The following is a 23,356-nucleotide window of genomic DNA, read 5'->3' on the forward strand; positions in this document are numbered from 1 at the left end:
CGAGGCGGGGCTTCTTTGCGCTTAAAAGCCAAGCCGGGTCAATGTTCAAGTGCGCAGCTCTTAGTCGCAGGTCGACTAAGGTTTATCAGTCACTCGCCGAGGTTCCCTGGGTCATGGTGCCAGCCTGACTGAGAAGAGGACGCTCCCGGGAGACGAATGAGGAACCACCTCCTCCTACTATTCAAGTACAGGGGCCTGGTCCGCAAAGGGAAGAAAAGCAAAAGACGAAAATGGCTAAATTCGTGATCCGCCCAGCCACTGCCGCCGACTGCAGTGACATACTGCGGCTGATCAAGGTAGCGGAGAGCCCGAGCTCCTCCCGTGGCGTAGGGTGGAGGTGGTTCCGTTTCCCGGGGTGGGGTGATTCGCGTCTCGAGGTCTGGGCCGGTGTGAGAGCCCAGCCGGTTCCCCTTTCTGCGCCCATCCCAGGCCCGGCCGCTACCCCGCCCCGCCCGCCCCATTCCCTTCCACTGAGCTGGCCGGCCGGAGCCTCATTTTGTTTTCTGCTTTTCTCTCTCCTATGTGCATCCCCCCAGGAGCTGGCTAAATATGAATACATGGAAGAACAAGTAATCTTAACTGAAAAAGGTAATTCAACAGTGGCGGGGCGGGGGACAAGCGTTCGGTGCCTGTCACCTTCGCCGAGGCCATTACCGTCCCTGTTCCCCCTTCTTGCAGATCTGCTAGAAGATGGTTTTGGAGAGCACCCCTTTTACCACTGCCTGGTTGCAGAAGTGCCCAAAGAGCACTGGACTCCGGAAGGTAACCCCTCTCCCTTTACAGAAGCCAGAGAGACCGAGTGTTATGTAAGAAGTAGTGTCGGCTGTGTAGAACCACTGACTACACAGGCCGAAGTTACTGAGAACTTGGACAGAAAAAATAGCCAGCAAGTGTTCAAACTACTGAGGAAAAAAAAAATTAGATACGCTGCACTTGAGAATACTAGGGCAGGTTAAAAGAGCTGTTTAAGTAAGTATCAGAGTGCTGTGGAGACTCCGAAGAGTTTAAGCTGCTTAAGTAAGTACAAGTGCTGTGGCGACCCCGAAGAGTTAGGTATAATGTCATTTGTTGTAATTCAGTTTCATAAAATGGTTCTTGTTTGACCCTAAAGTAACAGTTTTTGTAATTGTGTTAAATCACATTTTTTTCTTTAATTTGTCCCAATCTTCAGGTTACAGTCTCTAGCTTCGCCATGTACATGGCCCTTCCGTGTACATGGATGGGCGGGGAGGTAACTAAAAGATCCTTTACACAATAAAGTAGATGATCATGATAAATGAGGTAAGGTCCTATTATCACACACTTCAAACATGGTAGATCAGAAACCCACTATGATACTCGCTTCCTGTCTGTTTGCTAAGGAATATAAAATGGCTAGAAAGTTTAATTTGAAACCTTTGCCTCCATTTGGAATAGTAGACACCTGTTAAGAGGGTGTCAGATGCCCCTTTTTTTTTTTTTTTTTTTTTTTTTTTTTGGCTGATCCCTGTTGATTGGTCAGAAGACAGCTCAGCTAAAAGGGGAAGTTGTTTGGGTGATTGCTTTTTTTCTGACGTCTGTTCCTCAGGCTAGAAGAAATGAGCAGAAAACACGGAATGAGTACTTTTTAAAGTAATGTGCATGTTATGTAATACCTGTTTCTGGGCAGTGCTGCCTCTTCTGACTCAACAAATGGGGAGAGCAAATTGAAAATGTGTAAATTGGAAGGCAAGTTCTGAAATTAAACGTTGTACTTTGGCCTGATGTTCTGACCTTTAAGGAAGCAAGAGTTTGTAAACTTCCAAATATTTACTATTCTGAACTGCCGTGTAAACCTGACTTGTTCCCAAGTCAACATACCAGTATACCAGTAGGATGTGAATAATGTGTGTGTTGAGTTTAAAACCATAGCAGTTTTGCTCTGGCAAGTAATGAAAGTGTTCTCGCTTCCTGAGTGTGAGCTTCCAGCAGACTGCAGAGTGGCCAGTCCACAGTTGTAGCCTGACTTCAGTGAGTTCTGATGTGTGCTTTTTGCAAATACATGTTTTCAGAACAGTGAGATCATCCAGCAGTGGCCTGGACTGCACTCACATAACAATCATGAGACAGTCGTGGCTGTTTGTTTCTGTAATACATGCATGTATGTTTTTTTAAACCTATGATAGGCCTCTGATTCTGCAGCTGCAACTTTTATGAAATGTTTTCCTTCTCCACATCTCATGTGATACTCTTATTACAGGACACAGCATTGTTGGTTTTGCCATGTACTATTTTACCTATGACCCGTGGATTGGCAAGTTACTGTATCTTGAGGACTTCTTCGTGATGAGTGATTATAGAGGTACGATTGAGTTCGGAGCAGAGGGTCTGAAGAGAGTTCAGGGTTATATAAATCCTTACAATGACTTTTTAAATTGTACTTTTTCTTTTTAGGCTTTGGCATAGGATCAGAAATTCTGAAGAATCTAAGCCGGGTATGTCTTAGTTTTTGGTTTCCAAATTTGTAAGTTTACTGGATTATTTTAATGATGGAATAAAAATTGGGTCTTTTTTTTTTTTTTTTTTTTTTTTTTTTTTGAGACGGAGTCTCGCTCTGTCGCCCAGGCTGGAGTGCAGTGGCCGGATCTCAGCTCACTGCAAGCTCCGCCTCCCGGGTTCACGCTATTCTCCTGCCTCAGCCTCCCGAGTAGCTGGGACTACAGGCGCCCGCCACCTCGCCCGGCTAGTTTTTTTGTATTTTTTAGTAGAGACGGGGTTTCACCGTGTTAGCCAGGATAGTCTTGATCTCCTGACCTCGTGATCCGCCCGTCTCGGCCTCCCAAAGTGCTGGGATTACAGGCTTGAGCCACCGCGCCCGGCCTAAAAATTGGGTCTTGCAAGCAGGTTGAAACGTCACTGAGTTTGTGTTTTACTCTCTCATGATAGGTTGCGATGAAGTGTCGCTGCAGCAGCATGCACTTCCTGGTAGCAGAATGGAATGAACCATCCATCAACTTCTACAAAAGAAGAGGTGCTTCTGATCTGTCCAGTGAAGAGGGTTGGAGACTGTTCAAGATCGACAAGCAGTACTTGCTAAAAATGGCAACAGAGGAGTGAGGAGTGCTGGTGTAGATGACAACCTCCATTCTATTTTAGAATAAATTCCCAACTTATCTTGCTTTCTATGCTGTTTGTAGTGAAATAATAGAATGAGCACCCATTCCAAAGCTTTATTACCAGTGGCGTTGTTGCATGTTTGAAATGAGGTCTGTTTTAAAGTGGCAATCTCAGATGCAGTTTGGAGAGTCAGATATTTCTCCTTGAATATCTTTCGATAAACAACAAGGTGGTGTGATCTTAATATATTTGAAAAAAAACTTCATTCTCGTGAGTCATTTAAATGTGTACAATGTACACACTGGTACTTAGAGTTTCTGTTTTGATTCTTTTTTAATAAACTACTCTTTGATTTAATTGTTTGGTGTAAGCATTTTTACTAATTCTTTATTTCTTACACATTTTTCTTACTGTTGAAGACAAAAATGACCCACAAACGCCATTGGATAAATAGAATTGCTCAAAATAGTTTTTAACCCAATGTAAAGTTTTTATGGTCATGTGTTACTCCAGTATTAACAGAGTCTGGATAGAAGCCAGTTGACCAGTTGACTATCAAGGTTTTATACCTAGCAACATGTAAAACATGACTTTTTTTTTTTTTTTTTTTTTTTTGAGACAGTCTCACTGTTGCTCAGGCTGGAGTGCAGTAGAGTGATCTCAGCTCACTGCAACCTCTGCCTCCTGGGTTCAAGCAATTCTCATGCCTTAGCCTCCTGAATAGCTGCGACTATAGGCGTGTGCCATCGTACCCAGCTAATTTTTGTATTTTTAGTAGAGACAGGGCTTCGCCATGTTGGCCACTCTGGTCTTGAACTCCCAACCTCAAGTGATCCACCCGCCTCAGCCTCCCAAAGTGCTGGGATTACAAGGGTCAGCCACAGTACCTGGCAAAACATGGCTTTTTACATTGATGACATTATACACTGCATCTGACGGAATTTTCAAGAGCTGAAAACCAAGTTAGAAACAGGCCCACAATGAATAAACCCATCATTACACAAGTAAAATGTGGAGATGAGATTATGAAACATGGAAAATCAAGAAAAAATATCTTGTCCCTAAAAAACCTCATGCTACGTAAGACTTTTTTTTTTTTAATAGAGCCAAGGTCTCACTCAATAAACTCATCATTACACAAGTAAAATGTGGAGGTGGGATGAAACATTGAAAATCAAGAAAAAACATCTTGTCCCCCAAAACCTCATGCAACACAAGCCTTTTTTTTTTTTTTTTTTTTTTTTTAATAGAGCCAAGGTCTCACTCTTTCGCCCAGGCTGCAGTGCAGTGGTGTGATCACAGCTCACTGCAGCCTTATCTTCCTGGGTTCAAGCGATTTCCCCACCTCAGCCTCCCAAAAGTAGTTGGGACTACAGGTGCATGCCACTATGCCCGGTTAATTTTTTTGATTTTTTAATAGAGACAGGGTCTCGCTAAGTTGCCGAGTCTGGTCTCAAATCCTCCTACCTCGGTCTCCCAAAGTGTTGGGATTACAGGTATGAGCCGTAGCACCTGACCAAGATAATTTTGAAGGTAAAGTGGATCACTGAAATTAGTGTCTTACGTGTACTGAAAAAGTACACATTTTTACAAGAAACTTGCAAACAAAAGCTCCAGTTGGACACAAGTATAAATCAGATAAATTAACATCTTATTTGGAGGGTGAATTTGTAGTCCTGTGTTAATACAATGGATTTTTAGAGCAGAGAAACAATAGCCCTTAAAACTGCCAGGGGGTAAAGAAGTAAACAAATGCTTTCTTAAGGACTGAAATGAAAAAGAAAAGACCTTTTCCCGTTAGATATGTGAACTCCTTTCACTATTCATTGCATTGGCCCAAATTCCTAAACTGACTAATTTCCACAATAATGAAAATGGTAGTTGATAAGAACCACTGTAGACTAAAGTCCAAGATAAATGTTTTCCAAAAGAAGTCAGATACCTGAAAACAATGCTCTGTATCTCTCGGAGTTCTCCAGGAAATCCATACTGAGCTCCTCAGGCGAAGGGAAGGTTTCCTGCAATCCTTCGTATCAGTGTCTGTTACAGCTTCCTAGATTAGAAGGTAGCCATTTATAAAGATGTAGCCCTGTATTATATTTAATACAGGAGGGCTTTGGGATTTATTGGTGACTCAGAGAGCGTGCCATGAAAACGGGCTTACAGAGTCAATTATCAACCAGGGGCCTATTAGGCAGGCGAGTAACTACATAAGAGAAACTCTGGCAAAAATAAAAGGGTAACCAAACACAAAGAGCCTTGTGGAGAAGTAAGATATTTTGCAAATTGTGTTTTGGAAAGTGAGCCTCTTAGAGGAAAACAACTACATGCTGACTGTGGTTAAATATATGAATGAATTAAATTAACCACCAAGTTACAATATAAGTCTTTGTTTTCTCTTCTTTCTTAGAACTTAGCCTTAAAGGCCCAGTGTTGTGAAAACGAAGGCTTTTATGAAGTTTTTGTATCCACTTTAGAGAAGTCCCTTAAGTGTAAAATTTATTTATTTTAATTTTAATTTTATTTTATTTTTTCTTTTTTTTTCTTTTTTTTTTTTTTTGGGACGGAGTCTTGCTCTGTCGCCCAGGCTGGAGTGCAGTGGCCGGATCTCAGCTCACTGCAAGCTCTGCCTCCTAGGTTCAAGCCATTCTCCTGCCTCAGCCTCCCGAGTAGCTGGGACTACAGGCGCCCGCCACCTCGCCCAGCTAGTTTTTTGTATTTTTTAGTAGAGATGGGGTTTCACCGTGTTAGCCAGGATGGTCTTGATCTCCTGACCTCGTGATCCGCCCGTCTCGGCCTCCCAAAGTGCTGGGATTACAGGCTTGAGCCACCGCGCCCGGCCTTATTTTATTTTTTCTTGAGACAGGTTCTCACTCCATTGCCCAGGCTGGAGTGCAATGGTACGATCACAACTTACTGCAGCCTTGACCTTCTGGGCTCAAGCAATCCTCCTGCCTCAGCATCCCAAGTAGCTAGACCACAGGAACGCACCGCCACGCCCAGCTTTTCCTCTTTTAAAAAAATTGTTTTGTAGAGATGAGGTCTCGCTACATTGCCCAGGCTGGTCTCCAACTCCTGGCCTCAAGTGATCCTCCCACTTTGGCCTCCCAAAGAGCTGGGATTACAGGCGTAAGCCTGCACCCAGCCAACTTTAAAATTTAGGAGCTGAAACACCGACCGAGAGCAGTGGCATATGCCTGTAATCCCAGCACTTTGGGAGGCCGAGGCAGGCAGATCATGAGGTCAGGAGTTCGAGACCAGCATGGCCAACATAGTGAAACTCCGTCTCTACTAAAAATACAAAAAATTAGCCAGGCATGGTGGCAGGCCCGTGTAATCCCAGCTACTCAGGAGGCTGAGGCAGGAGAATCACTTGAACCCGGGAGGCGGAGGTTGCAGTTAGCAGAGATTGCACCACTGCACTCCAGCCCAGGCAACAGTGTGAGACTCTGTCTCAAAAAAAAAAAAAAAAAAGAAGCTGAAACACCACAGCATTAGCCCACTACTAGCTGAACTCAATTACAAAGACACCTTTTTTTTTTTTTTTTTTTTTTTTTTTTTTTGAGACGGAGTCTCGCTCTGTCGCCCAGGCTGGAGTGCAGTGGCGCGATCTCGGCTCACTGCAAGCTCCGCCTCCCGGGTTCACGCCATTCTCCTGCCTCAGCCTCCCGAGTAGCTGGGACTACAGGCGCCCACAACCGCGCCCGGCTAATTTTTTGTATTTTTAGTAGAGACGGGGTTTCACCGTGGTCTCGATCTCCTGACCTTGTGATCCGCCCGCCTCGGCCTCCCAAAGTGCTGGGATTACAGGCGTGAGCCACCGCGCCCGGCACAAAGACACCTTTTAAAAAGCTGAACTATAAAGCAAATCTATAAAGTTTGAAGTCACCAGGCAAGTAAGAAAACATGTTACAGGGAAATTATCTGAAAAGAAACAACAAACAATGATAAACATGGAAAACCAGAGTCCAAGATCATCAACTGCTTACATTCCACAGAGTAGTCTTTCTAGGGAAAGAAAGTAGAGCCTTTTTTTTTTTTTACAGAAATGCTGAAGAAACAATTCAGAAGAAATCTAATGATTTATTAATGCCTTTGACCCACTCTACCCCTTCCTGTGAGTCTCCTTTCCACTGGGGACCCAGGAGGACCTAGAATAATGGATGCTGCTTATCACGGTTCATTGAAGCAAGTGGCTGCTCACCAGCAACTGATGGAACTGCCACGCCCTGGGAAACCAGCCACTTCTCCTGCTAGGAGTGAAGCAACTTCCTCCCTGTCACAGCCAAGGCCTTCCTCTGAGTCTGCAGGTGACCATGTCTGCTCCTAGAATTCTGTTTCCTTGACTGGTGCCATCTTTGTTTTGTTTGTTTTGAGACAGAGTTTCGCTTTTCTTGCTCAGGCTGGAGTGCAGCGGCGCGAACTCGGCTCACATGAACCTGGGAGGCGGAGGTTGCAGTGAGCCGTGATCACGCCACTGCATTCCAGCCTGGGCGACAGGGCAAGATTACATCTCAAAAAAAAAAAAAAAAAGAAAAAGAAAAAAACTAGTGATAAGAGCTAACATGTATTAATCACTAATCAGGAACCAGGCTTTCAGTTTAGCACTTTGTATACATTATTATCTCATCTAATTCTCACAACCACTGTATGAGATTGGCACAATTATGAGTTTATTTTTACAATGAGAAGCTAAACCTAAGAGAAGTTAAGTTGCCCACGGTCACACAACTAGACCTGGGAATCAAGCTCCAAACCAATTTCTCAAACCCTTGGGGCTTCCTGCCATAGTCTCACATGACCTCACAGTCTCTATAAGAATGATTGAATACGGTGTTTCTGTGTGATTCTACTCCAAAGAATAATCAGTATAAGCATTTTCTGGATAATCAAAAGCAGTGGTTCTCAGTATGGGCTACACATTAGAATGGCCTAGAAAGCACTGTAAAAATACTAATGCCCCACCCTGAGAGAGATTTCTAATTTACTTCTATTTTTATGCACATACCAAAGTGATGCCAGGGGCCTGGTGCAGTGGCTCACACCTGTCATCCCTGCACTTTGGGAGGCCGAGACGGATGGATCACTTGAGGTTGGGAGTTCGAGACCAGCCTGGCCAACATGGTGAAATCCTGCCTGTACTAAAAATACAAGAATTAGCCAGGCGTGGTGGTATGCACCTGCAAACCCAGTGACTTGGGAGGCTGAGACACGAGAATCGCTTGAACCTGGGAAGTGGAATTTACAGTGAGCCGAGATCATACCACTGCACTCTAGCCTGGGCAACAGAGCAAGATTCTGTCTCAAAAAAAAAAAAAGTGATGCCAGGGGTGATGCCAGGGTTGAGACCCACTGATCTGGAAAAGCAGTTTGCAGTTTATAACTGAATCTTGGTCACAATTGTTAGTACAACCATTTCAGTTTGTGTTTATGCTGTTCACCTTGGCTCTTGCCAAGCGAAACCAAGTGAAGTCATATCATAGTGCCTAAAGAAGAACCTTTTCAAAAGCTTTTAGAAAACAAGGCAGAATTGTCATCTCACTCCATACAGTGCTGAAATCAAAGAATATCCGCCCAAGCAGTCAGTACGATGTTCCTTTGCAAGCAGCAACTCATTACAGAAAAACATCTTCCATCACATTAAGTCAGCATTGTTCATTTGAATGTTATTAGTTTGATAATTGTGTTTGTATTTGATTTATAAATAGACACTGGTTTTACAGTTATAGAGGAGCAGTAAACACAAAATATTCACATCTAGTGTATAATTATAGTAATATAATAATAATAATTTCAAGCACCACTGAGGGTCTGTGAGAATATTTTTTTTTTCTTTTTTTTTTAAACAGAGTCTCGCTCTATCACCCAGGCTGGAATGTAGTGGTGCGATCTCGGCTCACTGCAACCTCCACCTCCCCGGTTCAAGCAATTCCCCTGCCTCAGCCTCCCGAGTAGCTGGGATTACAGGCGCACACCACCACACCTGGCTAATTTTTTTTGTATTTTTAGTAGAGATGGGGTTTCACCATTTTGGCTAGACTAGTCTTGAACAGGCAACCTCAGCCTCCCAAAGTGCTGGGATTACAGGCGTGAGCCACCGCGCCAGGCCCTATATCTTTTTCTTTTAAAAGGAGTCTGTGTTGCTCAAGTTTGAAAAATCCTGCTGTAACCAGTATACAATACTGCCTGCTTTTGTTTGGTTAAAAAAAATAGTGCCAAAGTCATCAGAGATAAGACTTGATCAGATTCAGGTTTGAGTTTTGGGCAAGAATATTTCATAGGTGATGTTTTTCCCCTCAAGAAGCAAATAATGCCTGGTCATTTCTGTGCTGCTAGCAGCTGTTGATACCAATACTTAGGTCTGCTGATTCATTAGGAGTTGCAAAATGGTGAAATTCTACCATTCCTTCTTTATTTATGACCTAGAATACTTCTATAAAGAGAACTTCCACCCGGGCGCCGTGGCTCACACCTGTAATCCTAGCACTTTGGGAGGCCGAGGTGGGAGGGTCATTTGAGCCCAGGAGTTCAAGACCAACCTGAGCAACATAGTGAGACCCCGTCTCTATAAAAAGTTGTTGTTATTATTATTAAAATAAGAGAACTTTCCCCCATCTTATATTTTGTTACCCTGAGGTACACAGTTCACCCAGAAGAGGCAGAATAAATGCTTAATTACTCCCTTTTATTTACTAGTTTTCAAAAGAATGAATTTAGTGCCCCCCAGCATCTTCCAATGAGGCTTTTTTTCCTTCCAAGTAGCATTATTATTTTTCTAAATAATATACAGACGGGGTTTCACCAAGTTGCCTACGCTGGTCTTGGACTCCTGAACTCAAGCAATCCTCTCGCCTCAGCCTCCCAAAGTGCTGGGATTCCAGGCATAAGCCACTGTGCCCGGCCTGAAGTATCATTATTAACTCAAGGACTCTTAGCATTTCCTGTATCTTAATTACTTGCCATTATTTTTCTTATTGAAGCTCAGATTTCCCTAATTGTCCAGTGAAAGCTTCTTCAAGTTGGCTCCAGAGTTGAGTCCTTTGGACGCGACCCCAGAAGCCTTTGTTAACTTCTTCCCTTTTAAGTTGTCCCAGGCTCATCTAGTACATTTCCTCCCCCAGACCTGACATCAATGGCTAGGTAATTCTGAGCTTCAGCGGTTCCCAGGGGAAACAACATTTATTGGGAGCAGGTGGTGTTCACAGTTCTCTGTTTTGATAATAACACGGGCACAGCAGGGAGATCCTTTTAAAGTGGGGCTTGAGAGTGGCGGCATTCACTCCAGGCTTCCCTGAGGAAGTGTTCCACCAGCTGTGGGCCAACACTATCTTCTTCCACCTCAGTGTTTATACTGCTTTCTTCTATCCAGTAAATCAATAACAACAACGACAATAAAAATGGTTTCAAAACAGCTAAATCGACAACAACAAATCTCTCTGTTTGCAGAGACGTGGTCCAGAGGGAGTTTGGGTCTGATGAACTCTTGACTTGGAGTCAAAGGAAATTGAATTAGATTCTGGCTTTTCTTCATTTATGAGAGTAAAAACAAACCATTTATTTTTAATTTTTATGTATTTTTTTTAAATATTTTGAGACTCCATCTGGCTCTGTCGCCCAGGCTGGAGTACAGTGGTGCAATCTTGGCTCACTGCAAGCTCCGCCTCCCGGGTTCACGCCATTCTCCTGCCTCAGCCTCCCGAGTAGCTGGGACTACAGGTGCCCACCATCATCATCATGCCTGGCTAATTTTTTGTATTTTTAGTAGAGACGAGGTTTCACTGTGTTAGCCAGGATGGTCTCGATCTCCTGACCTCGTGATCCACCTGCCTTGGCCTCCCAAAGTGCTGGCATTTTTTTTTTTTTTTGAGACGGAGTCTCACTCTCACCCAGGATGGAGTGCAATGGCGCGATCTCGGCTCACTGTAACCTCCGCCTCCCGGGTTCAGGCGATTCTCCTGTCTCAGCCTCCTGAGTAGCTGAGAGTACAGACATGTGCCACCATGCCTGACTACTTCTTTTGTATTTTTGGTAAAGACAGGGTTTCACCATGTTGGCCAGGCTGGTCTCAAACTCCTGACCTCAGGTGATCCACCCACCTTGGCCTCCCAAAGTGCTGGGATTACAGGCATGAGCCACCGTGCCTGGCAGATATACATTATTCATATATTCTATGTGATATATTTGTAGTAACCCTACATTGAGCATCTGCTATGTGCCAGACATTGTGATTTTATTTCATGAACGACCATAACAATATTGTAGGGTATTCCAGTGGTATGCTAGTAAGTCAGCTGGAGGTGGGGTATCCTTGATTTATAGACTTGGCTGATTTCCATGGTGTAAATACTTCCACCAACGGTGTACCAATGGTTTTAGCAACTGGCTGACAAAATTCCTGAATATTTAACAATAGGTTCTCCCAAGCCAGTAGGAGCAGGTTGCAGCACACCACTGGATCAGGCCCATCTTATTTTATTGTATTTTATTTTATTGAGACAGGGTCTCGTTCTGTCACCCAGACTGCAATGCAGTGATGTGACTGCAGCTCACTGCAGCCTCAACCTCTCAGGCTCAATTGATCTTCTCACCTTAGTCTCCTGAGTAGCTGAAACCACAGGTGCATGCCACCAAACTCTTGGCTAATTTTTGTATTTTTTTGGCAAGACGGGGTCTTGCCATGTTGCCCAAGCTGGTCTTAAACTCCTGAGCTAAAGTGATCCGCTGCCCTTGGCCTCCCAAAGTGCTGGGATTACAGGTGTGAGCCACCACACCTGGCCCAGGCCCATTTTAAAGAAGAGGAAATGGAGGCTCGGAGAGGTTAAGCAACTTGGATTCATTACAGGGGGTGCAGGTCTGGGCTGTCAACCAGGTTTGTGCCTTCACAACTGTGTGCTTTTTCTACCACACTCCTGCCACTTTTCTTTCTTTTTTTTTTTTTTTTGAGATGGAGTCTCACCCTGTCACCCAGGTTGGAGTGCAGTGGTGCGATCTTGGCTCACTGCAACCTCCGCCCCCTGGGTTCAAGCAATTCTCCTGCCTCAGCCTCTTGAGTAACTGGGATTACAGGCTCCTGCCACCATGCCCGGCTAATTTTTCTATTTTTAGTAGAGACAGGGCTTCACCATGTTGGCCAGGCTGGTCTTGAACTTGTGACCTCATGATTCACCCGCCTCGGCCTCCCAAAGTGCTGAGATTACAGGCATGAGCCACCACATCTGGCCTCCTGCCAGTTTTCTAAGCTGTTGAGCAACACCAGCAGTCCCCAAACTTTTTGGCACCAGGGACCAATTTCATGGAAGACAATTTTTCCACAGACGGGGGGATGGTTTTGAGATGAAACTGTTCCACCTCAGATCACCAGGCCTTAGATTCTGATAAGGAGTGCGCAACCTAGATCCCTCCAATGTGCAGTTCACAATAGGCTTCACTCTCCTGTGAGAATCTAATGCCGCCACTGATCTGACAGGAGGCTGAGCTCAGGTACTAATGCTCACTGGTCCACTGCTCACCTCCTGCTGTGTGGCCTGGCTCCTAACAGGCCACACACAGGTGCTGGTCTATGGCCTGGGGACTGGGGACCACTGAACTACACTATTTGACCTCTGACTTATTTATTTATGCTTTTGGCATAAGAGTGTGCACAAAAATGTTTACTTCTCTTGACTGTAAACATCCTGGGGACAGGGGCTCTGCCTCATAATTTCTGTATCCTCAGGGGCTCATTCCATGCATGGCACATAGTAAGCACTTCATGAACATTCATTAAATGAATGGAATCAACCAGTCTCCTTTCTAGGGGGAAACTGAGATAGAAATAAATTTTAATGTCATTCTTTACTTATAACAGACACCCATTTTGAGAATCACAGTTTAATTGAAAAAAAGAAAGCTAATAATTATAGGACACTTTCTACATCCCACATATTATACATGGATTATGTCATTTAATCCTTAAAGCAAAGCCATCATTTTGTGTATGAGGAAGGTAGGGTGTGGAAAGCAAATTTATTTATTTATTTATTTATTTATTTATTTATTTATTTGAGACGGAGTTGCGCTCTTGTTGCCCCAGCTGGAGTGCATTGGCGTGGTCTCGGCTTACCCCAACCTCCGCCTCCCAGGTTCAAGCGATTCTCCTGCCTCAGCCTCCCGAGTAACTGGGATTATAGGCTCCTGCCACCACACCCGGCTAATTTTTTATATTTTTAGTAGAGACGGGGTTTCTCCATGTTGGTCAGGTTGGTCTCAAACTCCCGACCTCAGGTGATCTGTCCGCCTCGGCCTCCCAAAGTGCTGGGATCATGGGTGTGAGCCACCATGCCTGGTGCCAATCAATTTATTTTATGTCATACAACCAGGAGGCAATAGGATTGAGATCTGAACTGGGTAGCTGGGTTCCACGTATACCTCACGAACTGCAACTCATGGTATAGACTCACTAACCATTCATGGTAGTGTTTCCTCATTAAACACTGCTGGCGCGTTAGGGCTAAGACTGTTTCTTTGAAACCTGGAAAAGGTCTTGCCTGTGCTTACATTCGGCATCGAGGAACAGGGAGAATGCGGGCTTCCTATCCACTGTTCCCTGTCTCAACATGTCTCTGCCAGCTCTGCAAGAAAATTCGACACTTCCATAAAAGACCAGTGAAGGAAACCAAAATGTTTCACCCCAAAACATACTTCTTTGACGTATTTCAAAATGGCTATTCAGAAGGGCTGGAAATACAAGAATAGCTGCAAAGCTGCCTTTTGTGGAGCTTTGTATGTGTAGAGAAAATCCGCATTGATGCAGTCCTGCTTTCTCGGAGGCCCTCCCTTGTCCGGATCTAGGAAAGATTAACTGAGAGTCTGGCCTGAAAAAGAGCTGTCACTTATGAGGTTTGATCTATATAACAAGACCCCCTTTGCTAGCCAGGCCTCCTCTTCTCCCCCTAAACAGGTTAGAAGAGGCCTTCTCTTCCAACCTGTTTTGCCAAGATCCAAGCCCCATTCTTTTATTTTTATTTATTTATTTATTTATTTATTTTTGAGACCGAGTCTAGCTCTGTCACCAGGCTGGGGTGCAGTGGTGTGATCTCGGCTCGCTGCAGCCTCCACCTCCCAGGTTCAAGCGATTCTCCTGCCTCAGTCTCCCGAGTAGCTGGGATTACAGGCGCCTGCCACTACGCCCAGCTGTCAAGCCCCATTCTTTCTGTAACCTCAGGATGGTATATAAACTTCTGTACCCCCTGGGAGGTGGGTTGCAGTAATCACTCTGTGATTTCCCTCCGCGAACATTAATAAGCTTGTATGCCATTTCTCTTACTAATCAGCCTTTTGTCAGTTGATTTTCCAGTGAACTGTCAGAAGGCGAAGGGAAAGATTTCCCTTGGCCCCTATAGCAGCTTTGAGGCAAGGCAAGCGGCTCAGCAATCATCCAGCTTTGTTTACTCTTCCTTGAATTACTTATGAGTTTGCTTGTTTTTTTTTTTTTTTTTTTTTTTGAGATAGAGTTTCGCTCTTGTTGCCCAGGCTGGAGTGCAATGGCGCAATCTCAGCTCATGGCAACCTCTGCCTCCCGAGTTCAAGCCATTCTCCTGCCTCAGCCTCCAGAGTAGCTGGGATTACAGGCATGCGCCACCACACCCGGCTAATTTTGTATTTTTAGTAGAGACGGGGGTTTCTCCATGTTGGTCAGGCTGGTCTCGAACTCTGGACCTCAGATGATCCGCCCACTTCGGCCTCCCAAAGTGCTGGGATTACAGGCGTGAGCCACTGTGCCTGGCCATTTGTTTTGTTTTTGAGACGGGGTCTCACTCTGTCGCCCAGGTTGGAGTACAGTGGTGCAATCTCAGCTCACTGCAACCTCTGCCTCCTGGTTTCAAGCGATTCTCCTGCCTCAGCCTCCCCAAGTAGCTGGGATTACAGGCGCCTGCCCCGACACCCAGCTAATTTTTGTGTTTTTAGTAGAGAAGGGGTTTTACCATGTTGCCCAGGCTGGTCTCGAACTCCTGGCCTCAAGTGACCCACCTGCCTCGGCCTCCCAAAGTGCTGGGATTACAGGCATGAGCCACCATGCCCGGCCAAATTATGTATGAGTTCTGTTGCTAGAAACAAAAATTTGCTCTTCTGAATTTTCCACACAGGCCTCCAAGGAGTTAAAAGACAAAATCATTTTCCAGTTTCTTTGGCTTCAAGCCTGATTCCCAGACGGGATCCAACACTAATCGCCATCCAAATGCCTGTCAGCAAGATAGTCATGATGTACTCTGGCATATAGTACTGAGGCAGTCTTGGGCAATGTTGTTATAGAATTATGTTATAATTATACCCGGCCTTGTTTCCTGTACATCTCACAGATGCTTATCCACCAACAGAGTGTTAGCTGACAATCATTCTGAACAAGCCCAGACAAAAGGAATAATAGCGGTAACCTGAGGAACTTCTGAAGAAATACAGAGCTAAGATCTGAGAATGTTCGGCCAGTTCAATAGCCTCTTATGGGCGAGTCCAATGTCAGGCGGCATTTCTGCCTTCTCCTGTTCTTTCTTTGACCTCTTCGCGCTCTATTGTCCTGTCCAGAACAATGTCACTTAAACTCCTCTGTATTTTTTTTTCTTTTTTTGAGACAGGGTCTTGTTCTGTCGCCCAGGCTTGAGTGCAGTGGCACAATCACAGGTTACTGCAGCCTTGAGCTCCCAGGCTCAAGTGATCCTCCCACCTCAGCCTCTGGAGTAGCTGGGATTACAGGCACATGCTACCACGCCTGACTAATTTTTGTAAAGACAAAGTCTCACCATGTTGGCCAGGCTGGTCTTGAACTCCTGGCCTCAAGTGATCCATCTGCCTTGGCCTCCCAAGGTGCTGGGATTACAGGCATGAGCCACTGTGCCTGGCCAAAAACATGTAACACTGGGGGAAATTCTTACAATCCTCCATTCCCCCCGACCCCCACTCCAATACCACCACACTTTCCAAAAGGGCTCAAAGGCTTAAGGAGCTGAATGTGGGGGTGCTGTTAGAACTGTGAAGGAGGGGCCTGTCTATCCACTGTCCTCTTGCTTCTCCCCTGAGACCGGAGAAAAAGGCTTGTGTTATGGTCAGGGGCACCATGGTCTCAGCTAGACCAGATGGAATTCTGGGGAAATGTTCCCACCAAAATCCAGGGAAGTGCAGAGGAGAAAGCTCCCGAGGGAAGAATCTAGGTGGTGCTGTGTGTGTGGTTTACATTACAATCTGTATTTTAAGAGGTTTCCAAGCCGATTTTAATTAACCTCCAGCTGAAACTTGCTAAACAAGTTTTGCAGCCCAGGTTATTGTGTTAGTATTTTTTTGGGTATATTGTCCTAGTTTTGAATTTCATGATGTTTATTATTCTTTCTAACTACAACTCAGTGAGGAAAAGCCCAGTGTACCTTTTAAGACCTAAGTGTTTCCTGGTAATGACTTGTAGGAAAGAATGACATTTCCATAACATCTGGACCAAGAGAAGAAGTGAGAATTTAAAGTTGACATTTGCAAGTGATAAAAGCCAAAACCAAAAGTATTATTTTAAAGAATAATGCCTTTCTTCTAATGAAATGCACACAAGTCTTGATTCAGATGATAACTTTTTTAGATTTACCTTTTAAAATAAACCCTTAGGTTTCTTATGCTCCAACCCCTAGGGGCCAGATTCAGAACAGCTTGTTTCTTTCAAGTCTACTCAATCAAGGCCTGCCTTCGAGAGACTTTTTTTTTTTTTTTTTTTTTGAGATGGCATTTCGCTCTTGTTGCCCAGGCTGGAGTGCAATGGCACAGTCTCGGCTCACTGCAACCTCCGCCTGCCAGGTTCAAGTGATTTTCCTGCCTCAGCCTCCCAAGTAGCTGGGATTACAGGCATATGCCACCACTCCTGGCTGATTTCTATTTTTAGTAGAGATGGGGGTTTCTCCATGTTGGTCAGGCTGGTCTCGAACTCCTGACCTGAAGTGATCCACCCACCTCGGCCTCCCAGAGTGCTGGGATTACAGGCGTGAGCCACTGCGCCCGGCCTCTAAAGACTATTTTTAATGGGCACCATACGATCTCTCTGGAACTGAGAAGGGTGGACTTTGGGGAAATTAGAAAAGATGTAGTAGGATGCTGCCCCAAGGGCCTTCAGAATAATCACTTGACATCATGTCTGATAAATTACTCTCTAGGTCATTTATATAAGCCTTTGCCCCAAGCATATAGGACACATCTAGTTTAGGGCCATCAAACTGGGAAACATTTGTTGCTTGAGGTATACAAGAGCATTCCAGGGTATTGAGTTTTAAGGAACTTGGGTTCCAAACCTCAACTTCTCTTTCAGGAAATGATCTGCCTGAAAATGCTCCTGAGGTTAAGAGGTCACACTTGGGCTGGGCGCAGTGGCTTATACCTGTAATCCCAGCACTTGGGGAGGCCAAGGCGGGAGGATCCCTTGAGCCCAGGAGTTTGAGACCAGCCTGGGCAATATAGTGAGAGCTTGTCTCTAAAAAAGAAAAAAGTTTAAAATAATAATAACAAGAGGTCACACTTGGCTCCTCTTGCCTCTCTCCTCTTTCATAAATACCCTTCCTGGCCAGATGGGGTGGTTCACAGCGGCACTCTTTTTATTTATTTATTTTTGAGACAGAGTCCCGCTCTGTTGTCCAGCCTGGAGTGCAGTGGCGCAATCTCGATTCACTACAACCTCCGCCTCTCAGGTTCAAGTGATTCTCCTACCTCAGCCTCCTGAGTAGCTGGGAGTACAGGCGCCCACCACCATGCCCGGCTAATTTTTGTATTTTTGGTACAGATGGGGGTTTCACCATGTTGGCCAGGCTGGTCTTGAACTCCTGACCTCAGGTGATCCACCTGCCTTGGCCTCCCAAAGTACTGGGATAATAGGGGTGAGCCACCGTGCCCGGCCTTGGCTGTACTCTTAACACTTTGGGAGGTGGAGGTGGGTGGATTGCTTGAGCCCAGAAGTTCGAGACCAGCCTGGGCACACAGTGAAACCCCTGTCTCTAAAATAAATAAATAAATGTCCTTCTCCCACCTTACTAAAGAAAGGTGTACCCCTAACCCACCCTGAATCTTAGCAGAGGGTGCTACCCCCAAGGTGTAAAAACCTCTGGGCATCAAACCAAATAATAATTCAGGAATGTATAGCTCTCAAGGGAAGAGTTCCCAGAGAGTTGAGACCGCTTCTCAGATTGCTTAGGTAGGAGCATGTACTGGGGTTTTATTTCAAGTTCCACAAAGAAAGAAGCTCCTGAGCAAGTCAATTCGAAGACTTCTTTCTTGGTAGAGATAAAAGTGATACAATGAACTATTGGTTATAGAGTCTCAGCAGCCAGGCAGCTGGGTGGAAACCATAACTTTGCAGAAAAAGACTACTCAAGCATTATATCAGGATTGCTGATTACGTCCTGGAACAGACTGTAAATTACCTCAACCCTAAAAGTTCTCTTCCAGATTGAGTTTGGGACAATTTTCTTTCTCAAGACCTGAAAAAAGAGAGCTTTGGTTAAAAAAAAAAAAAAAGAAGAAGGAAAGAGAAAAGAAAAGAAAGAAAATGGCAACTGTGTAATCCAGGTGACAAACTGCTTTTTTTTTTTTTTTTTTTTTTTTTTTTTGAGACAGGGTCTCACTCTGTTACTCAGGCTGGAGTGCAGTGGCGAGATCATGGCTCACTACAGCCTCAACCTTCCTGGCTCAAGTGATCCTCCACTTTAGTCTCCCAAGTAGCTGGGACTACAGGTGCACGCCACCATGCCTGGCTAATTTTTTATTCTAATTTTTGTGTTTGTTTTGTTTTGTTTTTGTAGAGACGGGGTTTCGCCATGTTGCCCATGGCTGGTCTTGAACTCCTGGCCTCAAGCTATCTGCCCACCTAGCCTCCCAAAGTGCTAGGATTACAGGTATGACCCACCATGCCTGGTCTGCACAATCGTTTACAAGTTCGTCTGATTTGGCTGATTGGTTTGATAGTAAGGACTGGCTTTGTCATTAGGTTATAGAACAGGCACTTTCCATTAACAGAACAAGCTAAATGAGCTATGCTAAGATTCTGAAGCAATAAAAATAGATTTAAATTACCAGGGCGTGGTGGTGGGCACCTGTAATCCCAGCTACTCGGGAAGCTGAGGCAGGAGAATCACTTGAACCTGGGAGGCAGAAGTTGCAGTGAGTCAGGATCATGCCACTGCACTCTAGCCTGGGTGACAGAGAAAGACTCTGTCTCAAAAAGAGAAAAAAAAGAGATGTAAGCCATGTGTATAATGTGTAGTACACCAGAAATCACATTCTTTGCACCTTTTTTTTTTTTTTTTTGAGACGGAGTTTCATTCTGTCACCCAGGCTGGAGTGCAGCAGTGTGATCTCGGCTCACTCCAACCTCCGTTTCCCAGGTTCAAGCAATTCTCCTGCCTCAGCCTCCCGAGTAGCTGGGATTACAGGCCCGCACCACCACGCCCGGCCTTTTTTTTTTTTTTTTTGTAGTTTTAGTAGAGACGGGGGTTTCACCTTGTTAGCCAGGCTGTCTTGAACTGCTGACCTCAAGTGATCCGCCCTCCTTGGCTTCTCCAACTGTTGGGATTACAGGTGTGAGCCACTGCACCTGGCCCTTTGCAAATTTTAAAACTATGATTTTACAAATATAAGACATCTGTTTGAAACAGATGAAGGAACATTTTACAATGAAAAATTTAAAAGACAAATAAAACAGGTGACGGGATACATAGCTATTCAAAATTCTTTTAGGGCATATGTGAGCAAAAATGTTTGAATAAAACTGAAATACTACAATCACTGCATTGACAACAGGACTACCATTTCTATTGGTCCCGGGTGGGCGTCACTCAGCATCTGCTTGAACACATTCAATGATGGTGAAATTACTACCTACATGGTAGCTCAAAGCACTGTTTGAAAGTTCTATTTGTCAAAATCTTCAACTAGCATGGTTGAAAGCTGCCTCTGTTGTTTGCATTCACCCATTTGTGGCCTTAATTCTGCCCTGCTGAAGCAGGAGCCGTCTCATCCACTGAGCAGGCTTTTGATGATTTGAAGATAAAGTCAGATATCCAGTCCTTCAATCATTCTTTTTTTTTTTTTTTTTTTTTTTTTGAGACAGAGTCTCGCTCTGTCGCCCAGGCTGGAGTGCAGTGGCCAGATCTCAGCTCACTGCAAGCTCCACCTCCCGGGTTCCCGCCATTCTTCTGCCTCAGCCTCCCGAGTAGCTGGGACCACAGGCGCCGCCACCTCGCCCGGCTAATTTTTTGTGTTTTTAGTAGAGACGGGGTTTCGCCGTGTTAGCCAGGATGGAAATCATTCTTTATTAAATGTAATTTCTTGGCAGGTCACTATTCTTTGAAGACCTCTGATTGCCTACATCTAATTAACTCCTACCTATTCTTCCTCAACGCTCAACTTTTTTTTTTTTTTTTTTTTTTTTTTTTGAGACAGTCTTGCTCTGTCACCAAGGTTGGAGTGCAGTGGTGCGACCTCAGCTCACTGCAGCCTCTGCCTCCTGGGTTCAAGCGATTTTTCTGCCTCAGCCTCCCAAGTAGCTGGTACCACAGGTTTGCGCCTCACCCAGCTAATTTTTTTTTTTTTTTGAGACGGAGTCTCACACTGTTGCCCGGGCTGGAGTGCAGTGGTGGGATCTCGGCTCACTACAACCTCCACCTCTCGGGTTCAAGCGATTCTCCCGCCTCAACCTCCCAAATAGCTGGGATTATAGGCACCTGCCACCACACCCAGCTAATTTTTTGTATTTTTAGTAGAGACTGGGGTTTCACCATGTTGGCCAGGCTGGTCTCGAACTCCTGACCTTGTGATTTGCCCGCCTCAGCCTCCCAAAGTGCTGGATTACAGGCATGAGCCCCCTGCCTGGCCTTTTTAAAATTTTATTTATTTATTTATTGTTATTTTTAGTAGAGACAGGGGTTTCACCATGTTGGCCAAGCTGGTCTCGAACTCTAGACCTCAGGTCATCCTCCAGCCTCTCCCTCCCAAAGTGCTGGGATTACAGGTGTGAACCACTGTGCCCAACCCCTCAGCTCTCAACTTAATGTCACTTCCTACAATGTGTCCATTCTACCCAAGGAAATGGCGGAAGGCAGCGGGTAAAAAAAATCACAGCCTTTCCTCATACTGCTTGGCCTTTTTTTTTTTTTTCTTCAGGCTTAATTCACTTTATTTTTCTTGTGTAAAAACCCTATGTTGTAGCCACAGCTGGAGCCTGGGTCCGCTGCACGGAGACTCTGGTATGGGTCTTGACGAGGTGGTCAGTGAATTCCTGATAGGGAGACTTGGTAAATAGTCTCCTTGCGGAAGCTGGGGGCCAGGTAGCTGTAGGTCTTAGAGATGGCATCAAAGGTGGCCTTGGCAAAGTTGCCCAGGGTGGCAGTGCAGCCCCGGGCTGAGGTGTAGCAGTCATCGATACCAGCCATCATGAGCAGCTTCTTGGGCACAGGCACTGAGACGACGCCAGTGCCCCTGGGTGCAGGGATGAGGCACACCAGCACAGAGCTGCAGCGGCCTGTACCTTGCAAGGGACGGTGTGGGGCTTGCCGATCTTGTTCCCCCAGTAGCCTCTGCGCAGGAGGACAGTGGCTAGCTTGGCCAGGACCATGGCCCCACGGATGGCGGTGGCCACCTCCTTGGAGCACTTAACACCCACACCGACGTGGCCATTGTAGTCCCCCATGGCAACAAACGCCTTGAACCTGGTGCACTGGCCAGCACGGGTCTGCTTCTGCACCGGCATAATCTTCAAAACCTCCTCCTTGAGAGAGGCCCCCAGGAAAAAGTCAATGAGCTCAGATTCCTTAATGGGCAGGGAGAAGAGATAGATTTTCTCCAGTGACTTGATCTTCATGTCCTTGACCAGGCGGCCCAGCTTGGTGACAAGAATCCACTCCTTATCCTCGGCCTTGCCTCCGCTAGCTCCGCGGCCTCGGCCCCGGTCCAGTCCACCGCCGTGACCCCGGCCCCGGATGCCACTGCCGAAACCTCCACGGAAGCCACCGCGGTTCTCCATCCCAGGGCCACCAGGGCCTCCGGGCCCCCCTGCTGCACCGGCGTCATCCACCATTTGGTGTTTTTTCAGAGAAGAAGCCCTTTTTTGGTTTTTAATTCTGAAGAAAGCAATCGCCAAGCACTTCCACCTACATTTCATTGGCCGAAATGTGTCACCTGACGACCCTTAGCTGTAAGGGAGTCTGGGAATTCTAGTATTTTGCTTTCTCGTTTCTCTAATAGAAGAAGTCATGTGTGTAAAGTGAGCAAAGTGATAAAGCATATATTTTAAAAAGTAGGCCGGGCGCGGTGGCTCAAGCCTGTAATCCCAGCACTTTGGGAGGCCGAGGCGGGTGGATCACGAGGTCAGGAGATCGAGACTATCCTGGCTAACATGGTGAAACCCCGTCTCTACTAAAAATACAAAAAACTAGCCGTGCGTGGTGGCGGGCGCCTGTAGTCTCAGCTACTTGGGAGGCTGAGGCGAGAGAATGGCGTGAACCCGGGAGGCGGAGCTTGCAGTGAGCCGAGATCACGCCACTGCACTCCAGCCTGGGAGACACAGCGAGACTCCGTCTCAAAAAAAAAATAAAATAAAATAAAAAAATAAAAAGTAATTTGGGGCTGGGTGCAGCGGCTCATCCCTGTAATCCCAGCACTTTGGGAGGTCAAGGTGAGAGGATTGCTAGAGGCCAAGAATTTGAGATCAGCCTGGGCAACATAGTAAGACTCTGTCTCTACAAAAAATTAAGAAAATAGCTGGGCATGGTGGCACATGCCTGTAGTCCTAGCTACTTGGGAGGCTGAGGCAGTAAGATTCCTTGCGCCCAGGAGTTTGAGGCTACTATTGTTGTACCACTGCACTCCAACCTGGGTGACAGAGCAAGACCCTGTCTTTAAAAAACTAAATAAATAAATAAATGAAAATAAAAATAAAAAGTAGGCCAGGCGCAGCAGCTCATGCCTGTAATCTCAAGCACTTTGGGTGGCCAAGGTGGTAGGATTGCTTGAGCCCAGTTCCAGACCAGCTGTGGCAACACGGCAAGACCCCGTCTCAATTTAAAATTTAAAAAACCAATAAAAGTAAAAAGTAATTTGGAAGACTGTGAGGTAAACCAAATAATCAACTAACAAAGTAGTTACTTAAAAAACAAAACAAGCCAGGCATGGTGGCTCATGCCTGTAATCCCAGCACTTTGGGAGGCCGAGGCAGGCAGATCACAAGGTCAGGAGTTCGAGATCAGCCTGGCCAAAATGATGAAGCCTCGTCTCTACCAAAAATACAAAA

At 45.5% G+C, this 23,356-nt stretch overlaps 2 protein-coding genes and 1 pseudogene across 2 annotated transcripts; 2 read left to right on the forward strand and 1 right to left on the reverse strand.

Moving 5' to 3' along the window:
• Nucleotides 1–51: 51 nt before the first annotated feature.
• On the forward strand, nucleotides 52–587 carry LOC135969257 (uncharacterized). The gene is made up of 2 exons (XM_065538560.1): nucleotides 52–296; nucleotides 537–587. The coding sequence occupies exon 1, from the start codon at nucleotides 157–159 to the stop codon at nucleotides 244–246; it is 90 nt and encodes a 29-aa protein (XP_065394632.1). The 5' UTR covers nucleotides 52–156; the 3' UTR covers nucleotides 247–296; nucleotides 537–587.
• Nucleotides 52–3,432, forward strand: SAT1 (spermidine/spermine N1-acetyltransferase 1). The gene is made up of 6 exons (XM_005593177.4): nucleotides 52–296; nucleotides 537–588; nucleotides 679–762; nucleotides 2,219–2,320; nucleotides 2,413–2,453; nucleotides 2,905–3,432. The coding sequence occupies exons 1-6, from the start codon at nucleotides 231–233 to the stop codon at nucleotides 3,073–3,075; spliced, it is 516 nt and encodes a 171-aa protein (XP_005593234.1). The 5' UTR covers nucleotides 52–230; the 3' UTR covers nucleotides 3,076–3,432.
• A 17,779-nt stretch (nucleotides 3,433–21,211) lies between these two features.
• LOC102146781 (small ribosomal subunit protein uS5 pseudogene) lies at nucleotides 21,212–22,667 on the reverse strand (annotated as a pseudogene).
• Nucleotides 22,668–23,356: the final 689 nt, after the last annotated feature.

This window comes from Macaca fascicularis, chromosome X, assembly GCF_037993035.2.
Source record: "Macaca fascicularis isolate 582-1 chromosome X, T2T-MFA8v1.1".
NCBI lineage: Eukaryota > Metazoa > Chordata > Mammalia > Primates > Cercopithecidae > Macaca > Macaca fascicularis.

Bases quoted from the DNA above. Each gene is read 5' to 3' on its own strand.
- LOC135969257 (XM_065538560.1), top strand. From the start codon at position 157: ATGAGGAACCACCTCCTCCTACTATTCAAGTACAGGGGCCTGGTCCGC.
- SAT1 (XM_005593177.4), top strand. From the start codon at position 231: ATGGCTAAATTCGTGATCCGCCCAGCCACTGCCGCCGACTGCAGTGAC. The intron at 297-536 runs GTAGCGGAGAGC...GCATCCCCCCAG, and splicing joins ACATACTGCGGCTGATCAAG to GAGCTGGCTAAATATGAATA. The intron at 763-2,218 runs GTAACCCCTCTC...CTCTTATTACAG, and splicing joins AGAGCACTGGACTCCGGAAG to GACACAGCATTGTTGGTTTT.